Genomic DNA, 9,921 nt, shown 5'->3' on the forward strand with positions numbered 1-9,921 from the left:
CTGCCACCTGCCACTTCCATATGTGCACCCCCGCATGCTTAAGTGGACTAACCCTCTGCACTTTGAGTGCGGGATTTATAGCGTCACTTGTTAAAATGTTGTTAAAACGACTTTAAATGGCGCTCATTGTCTGCTGTTGACGGCGCTAGACGTCCAATCCATTTGTAGTGATTTTGATTTGCTTCCATATGTGTTCTGTTGTCAGCCAGCCGTTTCTGAGGTGATGACATCATCATTTCGCGCGGAATTCCGTCTTCTTGGCAGGTTTGTGTTTAGTCGCCTTAGAAACAACCATTGTGTATTGTTTGCAATAACGGTCGTTAGTTTTAAACGGTCAAATGTGTCCCGAACAGCCTGAACAAACTCTGTCCCACTCGGACCTGCTGTTTGTGACAAACCCTCGTTAATTAAAGTGGGTTTAACAATTTCCCGCTTCTTGCTGACAGGCGGCGCCAATGTCAAGCTAGCTCAGCTGGAACGTTTAGCAACACTGCAAGGAATGGTGTGACTTTACAAAGATGAAATAGACACTTCACCCCTTTATGCCTATTGACTGTAGTATATTGGGGTACATAAGAAAAATAAACTTGTAGAGGTCTGGCATTTACACACGTGGACCTCACATTTTGGCTCGTCTAGGCCACACTTTTAATATGTGACATACAAGTGAGGCCTAAATGACCCAAAATGTCCACATATGTGGACACTACACGTCAATAACAATTTTTTGTAATCATTCGTTTTCAACACCGCTTATTCTTGTCAGGCTGTCGGGGGTGACGGAGCCTATCCCTGGCTTACTGGGCGAAAGGTGGACCGGGAGTGGTCGCCAGTCAGTCGTAGAGCACACATGGAGACAGACCACCATTCGGACTCGCAATCACACAATCACGGAGTGGAAATCGTCAGGTGAAAGACTCTTAATAAAATGTTAATAAATCACTTTTAAAATGAATAAAACCAGAAACATAATAAATAAATAGCAATAAAACAGCATAAATAATAAATAAGAACAAAATCTAAAAAGGAGAAAAATAATAAATATTAGAATTAAAGGTGACTTTTATTTTCTTATTAAAATGAATAAGAGATTAGTTTTCATTTAAAGAGTACCAATAAAATGTGTTTTTTTACATTTGTTAGATACAGCAACTGAAAATTAGATAAGATAAAATCAAATAATATTAAGTAATAGCCTGTTATTGGCAATGGTAGATGTTCAATTCCTTTATTCTAGTATGGTTGGCTTTGAATCTTAGTGTTGGGCATTGACGTTCATTCGAATGAATTGTACGTCTTTTGCCGTCAATGGTGCTGAAACGTGGATTTCCATAATATTATTATTCTTTTCCTGGGGGTCATCTCCCTGTTAGTGTTTTCTCCTCATTAAAGCTTCTGGCTGACTTAGAGCAAAGACTTTAAGGAAGTTTGAACAGGTGCCTGACCTGAGGTCTGACATTGTTCAGCTCACGTTGACACGCAGTGTCGTATGTGACAACGCCATCGTATGGAGGGCAAAAGTTCACATTATTTCAGAAAAAAAAATACTGTAAATGTTTCTATTTAATTTGACAGGAAATACAATAGTTTGTATGGCTTTGCAAAATGAATCGAAGCTCATGCAGAGATTCTGAAATAAAAAGTTCTCGTTCGTTTTGCATTTTTACTGTGAAAAATCAATAAGATAAATATTGTGAATTATTATTTTTTTAAATAAAAATCAAATGGGGTGGAAACATTGAAAATAGTTTCTCTTTTGGATTGTTTTAATTGTTTTGCTTCTTGAATACAAAAAGGAGAATGGCAAATATTGTCTTCTTTTTTACTTTTTCAAGGAGGAAAGTGTAAAAATCCTCTCACCTGCATATATTTTTAGTTGTTTGCTTTATCACCATAAATATCTTTTTACTTTCAAAACGTTTATTCATCCATTTCTTGTGTATTTACATTTTTCATTATAGGCGAAAAATGGAAAACCGTCAATGTTCTCTTTATTTAGGTAAATAAAAAACATTACTCGTTTATTAAAAAAAAGATTTAAAAACAGGAAATGTTATCTGCTGATGGATAAAAGACAACACATATTATTTTCTCATTAATCCACCGTGTCAAATGCCCTTGATGTTCTTATGCAGGCCACACAAAACAATGTGTTTGGCCTGACGTGACCCCATGGCCTCAGGTTTGACACCACCACCGCTTTAGCCGATTGTGTCACGCTGTAGTTAAAATGTGATAAAAAAGGATCTATAGAAGGATGTCGACTGCCTCATGACAGAAGACAGTGGCCATTTTGAGAACACATAGTCAACGCAGAGACTAAGAAACAAAAGCAAAAGGAAGAGAAAGGGTCATCAGGTCACATTTGTTTCACTGCTCAAACAAATCATTTATTTACATTTCCTAAGTAAAATCCCGAGTGGCGTTCAAGTGGACTCGCTGAATTGCCAAAAAAACATTGGGAAAACAAAGCAAATGTTGACAAAATGACTTGGGGACCCATGTAAACAAGTGCACGGGCAGTGGAACATTTTTCAACTGATTAGCCTCCATGCTACCTGAGAAGATATTGTAATCATTTACCCATCTCACTGGAGTTTATAAATTAAGCATTAAAGGTGCTATGAAATAATGACAACATCAAAAATGAAAATGACTGCTCTAATAATAGTACAGTAGTACCGCTTCTTAAGAAATGAATTGGTTCCAGAATCTGTTTTATGAAATGTTTTTTTTCGTATGTAGAGAATTCTCTAATTCCTTCCACAATCCTAAAAAAACTACCAACTAAACCCCTTAAGAATGATCAGTGTCACACATTTTATGTAATCGGTAAGAAACACAAAATGAGAGAATTGATAAGAAAATTATTTATTAATGTATAAAAAAGAATAACAAACATGCAAAAACATTTCCTATTCGTTAACAACAGACAAAGCACACAAACACATCTAAACAGCTTTGAATCATGAATTTAGCATTAAATACAACTCCAAAGGAGTAGCAGTCTCGCCATCTGGTCGTTCTGTACAAAGAGTACAGGGAGTTGTCGCTTTTAATCCTTCCTTCTGCTTCTATAGCATAGCGATGCTAAAGCGCGGGCTGTATATTGCCTTGTAATATCAGTCATGGATTGCCTGCTTATGCATTTCATTCACACCAGTAAGTTTAAATAAAGAACAAAGTTGCTTTAACCACACAAAACTAAAAAATACATAACAAAAAATGGACAGTTATTATTATAAGCCAGCCAAGAGGAGGCCAGCAGAATGTATAGAGATAGTCAACCAGGATGCAACACTACCGCAAACATTTCAAAATAAAATAACGGATTGAGGAAATGTATTGTGGTTTTGGGGGATTTTGTAACTTGGATCTTTTTTTCGTATATTGGAACAGTAATTTTGATATCAAAGGGCTTCGTAACATCAAATTGTCGTATGTAGAGGCAGTACAGGTACCACTGTAATAATAATTTAAAAAAAAAGATTGCCACTCAAAATGGACTTTTTACCCATTCCAAATGGTGATTCCATCCAAAACAATGCATAGGAGAACGCCCATTTTTTTCAGAAATTGTGGGTGTGGCATCACAATCATAATGGATGATCATTCGTAGCTTTCTGGTGCTACGTTAGCTAGCACATGTGGGACAGAATGGTAGAACGGTCACATGGCAACAGGAGAATAAAATGTCTAGGGATAGCATGCTAGCAGGTTGCAAAAATGTTTGGAAAGCTTTTAGTGGGCTTTTCATTTTTCCGTTTTTAGCAATCATTGGGAACCCAGCGGAAGCGGTACCCGCCTTCCCGGGTGCCCGAAGTGAAAGCAAGGCCGTGAGGGAAGACGTGCGTCTTCACCGTGCCTCGCTCTCTCACCGATGTGCGGAATGACGATGCGTCTTCCTCCACCTCGCCCACAGATGTTCGCAGGCCCGAGAATGAGCCGTACAAGGGGAGGGCGTCAGGGTCCCGTCCTAAGCGCAACGCAGCGTCACAACGAGTGCCGACGTCTTTCAGCATCTCCTCCACCGACTCGGTGTGTTCCCATTCGGCGTCCAGTCGCTGCCTCTTGCACGGACTGCTGGATTTAGCGCTGCAAGGCTTTGCCGGTTCGCCGATGTCTGGCTCTCGGACTGCCATTAGTTTCTAACACAAACGCATTAACAGTGTAAGAAAAAATCTAAAAGTTTACTTTTCAAGAAGTGACCTGTTACTCTTGTTTATTTAGATTAGATTTGATTAGATTAGATAACTTTATTCATCCCGTATTCGGAAAATTTCATTGTCACAGTAGCAAGAGGGTGAGAATACAGACACAGGAAAATACATTTTAGACACAAATAAATAGGTAGTAAATAAGTTAATAAATAAATAAATAAATGAATAAATTTAGTTGTGGTGGTTGTGGTTCACTACCATCCAAGATACTAACCCTAGTGTTTTGTGTTCCTGCAGACTAGTCATTCCTTCCCGTGTTCACCCAAATTTGCACCAAACCCGCAAACCCTAGTTTTCTACTTCCGACGGACTTCACCTCCAACATGGACGCCAACAGTTTCGCTCTGCGCGCCAGCTGTCTCAGGTGAAGCTTTTTCTCCTCACTTGGCTCACTAAGTCCTCTGTACAAAGTCTCATGCGCCTGCTGGGACAACACAGTGTGATCACATTTTACCACCGAGTCAACTCAAACCCATTTTCTGCCATTGACGGCGCTCGACGTCCAATCCGACGAACGTTTATCCGCCCTTCTCAGTTGAAATAGGTTGGACGTCGAGTACCTTCAATGGCACTGAAAAGTGCACCAATCCTCCCAGTTGAAATGAATCAGTAATTGGTTCATCAACCATAAAGACTGACCTTTTGATCATGTCCCGCCCAAAGTACTTCATTCTGGGAAGGCGTGCAGGACAAATCGGTCAAAGCCACGCCGTCCTCTGGAGGGTAGATGTGCTGAGGGGTAAGGGGTGGGATGACGAATGGGACCAAAGCCACAGGGGATAGACTGCTCTCCAGATTAGATGAGGAATCTAAACCAACAATGAAAAATCACAATAATTATTAGTGTAATTGTCTCGTCGACAGCGATAGACGCAGTCCGAACGGCTTGGGCATCTAGTTGTAGCCAATGATTTCAGGAGATTAGTACATGAAAATCACAGTTCTGTTATATTTAACGTCAAATGTTCATTATGTCTGCAGTATGTTCATTTATTTGCGATATTTTTGCTTTACATGTTGCAAAAAGTTCCACATTTTCAATACTTACTGTTGAATTCCACTTTTCACAGTCAATTTATTTTATTTAGAATTCAAATATTCAACATTTATCGAGTCAATCGTCTTTCGATTGCAACTCTTCTACATATATTTTGAAGGGTTCTTCATAAGAATTCACAAAACGTCAACTCAGCCACCTTTTTTCAGTTATTACTACTCACTTTACTTTTCATTAATTAATTCTTTTGATTTAAAATGATTTCTATATTTGTCTATTGTATCCAACTTTACAATTGGGCAACGCTAATTCTACATGACGCGGAATATCGTCTTTTGGGCCGCAAGTTTAAAACCCCTGTCTTATATGAATGTAATTAAAACATTTTACAAAGAAAAATCCTACTTGCATGCATGATATAATTATATTTCTCTAATAACCAGTAGCAAATATGAAACACTGAACACACTTTACCTTCTCCTGCCACAAAATCCAGCGCAAAATCTGCAAAATGTCGTTCATCTCCATCGGATTCATTTACCTGTTGGGAAAAAACAACTTAATATTAAGAATTTATGCAACATGACAACAGCTAAATTAAAAAAAATCTACCTGAGGGTCCCACCAGGACCACCAGGTAGGATATTCTGGCTTTACACTAGCTAACATGAGTGTGGTGCGTTCAGGGCAGTAGGACAAAAGTAGTCTTGCGGTAGCCTGACTCCCAAAGCTATTTGTGCCAGATTCCAGTGCACATTGTTAAAGATTAACAGACTGGGAGTGACGCAGATTTGCCACCTGGGATGTTATTCCTCTTCTCCGTGCCAAAACGTGTCATTAAACGCGAGGGGAAGGCAAAAAATGTGGTGATAAAATTTCAAGATTTCCTACCTGTGAGCCAAGTGAGTCGTTCTCTGTTTTGGTGCAGTCTTCTAAATCACCCCATGCTATTGTTGGAAAGGCTGTAAAGTAGAAAGAGACCGACCACGAGTCGTTAATTACGCATTTGGGGAGGTTAAGAGCTGTGTTTTAGGGATTAGGGCTGCTACAGACGATTAATCAATGATTATTTCTGCGATATGTAAATTCCGTTATTGCTTTAGCTGTAAGCACTGAGAAGTATAATAATATTTTTTTCCAATGCAAAAAACTGAGGTTTGGAAATATCTCACTTGGATGAATTACAAAGTCATCAAGTCAGAATCTTTAAGTTTCAAGAGGATATCTCACATTTTTTCAAATTTATGTTCATGTTAAAAATGTAAAATAAAAAATACATAATATTTTACTTTCAATAATTAAAAAGATGTGTTCTGATCAAGGACTACAGAAGTCACACTATTTACATCCTTTATATTCATTCATTTTATTTACCACTTAACCTCACGAGGTTCGCGGGGGGTGCTGGGGCCTATCGCAGCCAACAATGGGCACCAAGAAAAAAATTCTCTTTATATTTTTAGTTTTTATATTAAAAAAGGGACATGCAAATATGATATTCACAGTTTTTACTCTTTTTAAAAATATTTTGGAAATGTTTCATTCATGTTTCATTCTGCTTTTCCTCAAGAAAAAAAATCACCTTGAACTGGCTGAAAAAAATGAAAATAAATAAAGTGGATAATTTACTTTGGCTGCCCGGCGGCTGAGTGGTAAGCGCGTCGGCCTCACATCCTTTAAATCCAGGTCGGTCCAGCTGTGTGGAGTTTGCATGTTCACCCCGGGCCTGCGTGGGTTTTCCCCGGGTACTCCGGTTTCCTCCCACATTCCAAAAACATGCATGGTAGGCTGATTGGACACTCTAAATTGCCCCTAGGTATGAGTGTGAGTGTGAATGGTTGTCAGTTTTAGGGTCGAGGGCTCAATCACAGTTCGGTCACTGTGTGGAGTATAGATGTTCTCCTCGAGGTTGCATGGGTTTTCTCCGGGTTTCCTCTCACATCCCAGAAACATGCATGGTAGGCTGTTTGGACACTCTAAATTGCCCCTAGGTATGTGAGCATGAATGGTTGTCCGTCTCCTTGTGCCCTGCGATTGGCTGGCCACCGATTCAGGGTGCCCCCCGCATGGTGCCCGAAGTCAGCCGGGATAGGCTCCAGCACCCCCACCACCCCTGTGAGGATAAACGGTTCAGAAAACGAATAACTAAACAAATAAGCATTTCACGGCTTGCTGCCTTTTGTTTAGAAAATATCAACTAAAATTTGAATATTTTTGAGTATTTCTATTGAGTAAAACAAAAGCACAAGCGTTCATATTTAGTATTTATAAAACCCCAAATACAGGACGTACTTGGACAGTTTTAAAGTCATGAAGATGTGGAAACGATTAATCGACAATGCGTATAAATCGTGAGCATCAATTGCACAGACCTTGCTCAAGGGTGCAGGGCAGCTCCACGTACAGCGCGACGGGACTACTGCTTCTCGGCACTTGACCCTGCAGCATTTGGGAATGACATCGATGTATAAATATTTTTTCATACATATACATATTTTGCGCCACGTTTCAGAAATCGTACCTTTTGTCGCGGGTCCTCCTCGTGACACACGCCGGCGAACACGCGTCTTTCTCCGTGCATCTTCATCCCTCCCTCCGACGCCGCGCCATAGTTCCTTCCTTTAAGGGCACTTTATTCCCGGTTCGTGGCGCGGATTCGCGTGGCGGCCCAATCAAATGTGGAATTAGTCTCCGTCTCTAGGGAGGCGAGGCGTCCTCGGAGATTGTGAAAGCGCTCGCTTGGCTGTGGGAACGCGCGCTTTAGGCGCCATAGCAGTCAGCCCGGGGGTGGGTGGTGGTGGTGAGGGGGGTCTTTTCCTGTTTTATTGTTTGAATTTCAAAATATAGTATTCCTAAATGCCTCTTCTCTGCAAGTTCCCATTATTCATATGTCAAAACTTCCCGTAATCAGCCACCAACATTTTAAAAAGTTGAATTTTCAGTACATTTGCATCAACTTTCGCATACATTTTCAATGGCCCCATTCATTTCCAATGGGACGTTCAGGTATACCAGAAAAACATTTCCATTCACTCCGGTGGGTCTTCAACACCTCTCATCTCATTTTCTGAACCGCTTTATCCTCGTTAGGGTCGCGGGGGGTGCTGGAGCCTATCCCAGCTGACTCCGGGCTAGAGGCGGGGGGCACCCTGAATCGGTGGCCAGCCAATCGCAGGGTGCAAGGAGACGGACAACCATGCACTCTCACACCCATACCTAGGGGCAATTTAGTGTCTAATCAGCCTGTCATGCATGTTTTTGGAATGTGGGAGGAAACCCACGCAGGCCTGAGGAGAATATGCAAACTCCACATAGATGGACGTGACCTGGATTTGAAAAACAACGTCTTTAAATGGATCCAAAATTAACAGTTTTCTTCAAAATCTGCTAGAAATGACCCAAGGATACCCCCAAATCATTGGAAAATAACCTGTAAATGGCAAAAAAAATGTGGACTGGCCTGAAATTCTCCAAAATCAATAGCAAGTGAGCAGGAAGTGAAAATAAAATACCCTAAAATAAAAAAATAAAAAATATCCCAATTTTACAAAACGTAACATGGAAGCCCCGTACCCTCATCATCAAAAGGTGTCGCAAAAATGTATTTTTTTTCTTTTGTTTTTAAATGAAAAAAAATAGAAACATATATCTGACCTTTTCTTCTTTTTAGAGAACTAAAAAAGTGAATTCCTGTTTTCTTTTTTTTGTTTATTTAAAAATTATTAAAGACAGCACAGTGTGGAAGTGGTTAGCGTGTCCGTCTCACAATTCTGTTATCGAGCGTTCGATCTCAGAATTGTGATGTTCTACATTATGGTGTTTTTTTAATTCATTTAATTTAATATTTAATTTATAATATCTTATGTAGTTGGAAAAAAAGTTAAAAAAAAGATTTAAAAAATACTTTTTCTGGTATTTTATGTAAAAATATTAAAAAAGAAAATATTCTTTTGTTTTTTTTACTTCATACGGATGAAAGAAAAAATGGTTTCTAAATTAGAAATATACCTACAAAAAATAATCTAAACAAAAAAGGGAATATTTATTTAACATCTCTAACCAATTGAGCATCAACATAGTTCTCCATTCATTTAAGTCATTTCAGGGTATTTTTCCCCTAAAATAGAGCTAAATTTGGAGTTCAAGGCCATCAGAAGTGGAAAAGGAAAAGGGCAATTAAGGGGAAGAGCTGGACAAACACGCTTGTGACAAATACCTTTCACAAGTAAACAAAAGAGTAGAAACCTCTTTACGCTGAATGCACCTGTGTGGACGTCGCCGTGTCAGCAGGTCGAGCTGCCACAATAATGGATGACCGAGATAAGTCTCAGGGGAAGAATACCACACAAAATAAATGCTTTAACTGTGTTTTCTGCAGCAATCAACTCATTAGCTACTATTGACGGTGATAAATGTCCAATCTATTTGGATTGGGAGTGTCTGGCAGCGATCGAATGATCCTTGTCCAAAAGAATGGATGTTTATCTCCATTAATGAGATTCCAATTCCAGAGTTAAAAAGCAATTTTGTGAATTGTGTGACAGCTTACATAATGTTATGTAAGTGCAAGTCAGGCAAGTGACTATTTATGGGAAGATTAAAAATGCATACTATAAAAATAACGTTTATTTATAATGTACAGTTCTGTTATTATTAATATTGTATTTATTTTAATGAAGAAATATATTTAGAACTCAATACAAT

The 9,921-nt window shown here is 39.2% G+C and overlaps 1 protein-coding gene and 1 long non-coding RNA gene across 3 annotated transcripts; one reads left to right on the plus strand and one right to left on the minus strand.

Moving 5' to 3' along the window:
- The first annotated feature begins 87 nt into the window (after positions 1–87).
- LOC144074002 (uncharacterized) lies at positions 88–6,549 on the plus strand. The gene is made up of 3 exons (XR_013300210.1): positions 88–264; positions 767–909; positions 4,458–6,549. It is a non-coding gene; the product is annotated as an uncharacterized LOC144074002 (long non-coding RNA).
- mcidas (multiciliate differentiation and DNA synthesis associated cell cycle protein) lies at positions 2,862–7,995 on the minus strand. 2 transcript variants are annotated; one of them, XM_077600037.1, is made up of 7 exons: positions 7,739–7,995; positions 7,590–7,656; positions 6,109–6,179; positions 5,692–5,758; positions 4,860–5,029; positions 4,537–4,641; positions 2,862–4,148 (listed from the first exon to the last, which is right to left on the minus strand). In XM_077600037.1, exons 1-7 carry the CDS (start codon positions 7,802–7,804, stop codon positions 3,768–3,770), a joined length of 927 nt encoding a protein of 308 aa, XP_077456163.1. In that variant the 5' UTR covers positions 7,805–7,995; the 3' UTR covers positions 2,862–3,767. The 2 variants fall into 2 exon arrangements, with proteins under 2 accessions (XP_077456163.1, XP_077456161.1); XM_077600035.1 differs by having other exon boundaries at positions 4,537–4,644.
- Positions 7,996–9,921: the final 1,926 nt, after the last annotated feature.

This window comes from Stigmatopora argus, chromosome 5 (assembly GCF_051989625.1).
Source record: "Stigmatopora argus isolate UIUO_Sarg chromosome 5, RoL_Sarg_1.0, whole genome shotgun sequence".
Taxonomy (NCBI): domain Eukaryota; kingdom Metazoa; phylum Chordata; class Actinopteri; order Syngnathiformes; family Syngnathidae; genus Stigmatopora; species Stigmatopora argus.

Excerpts from the sequence above, each read along its gene's own strand:
- mcidas (XM_077600035.1), bottom strand. The coding sequence starts at position 7,804 with ATGAAGATGCACGGAGAAAGACGCGTGTTCGCCGGCGTGTGTCACGAG. Across the intron at positions 6,180-7,589 it reads GCCCTGCACCCTTGAGCAAG|CCTTTCCAACAATAGCATGG; the intron begins GTCTGTGCAATT and ends TCTACTTTACAG. Across the intron at positions 5,030-5,691 it reads GGATTTTGTGGCAGGAGAAG|ATTCCTCATCTAATCTGGAG; the intron begins GTAAAGTGTGTT and ends TTGTTGGTTTAG.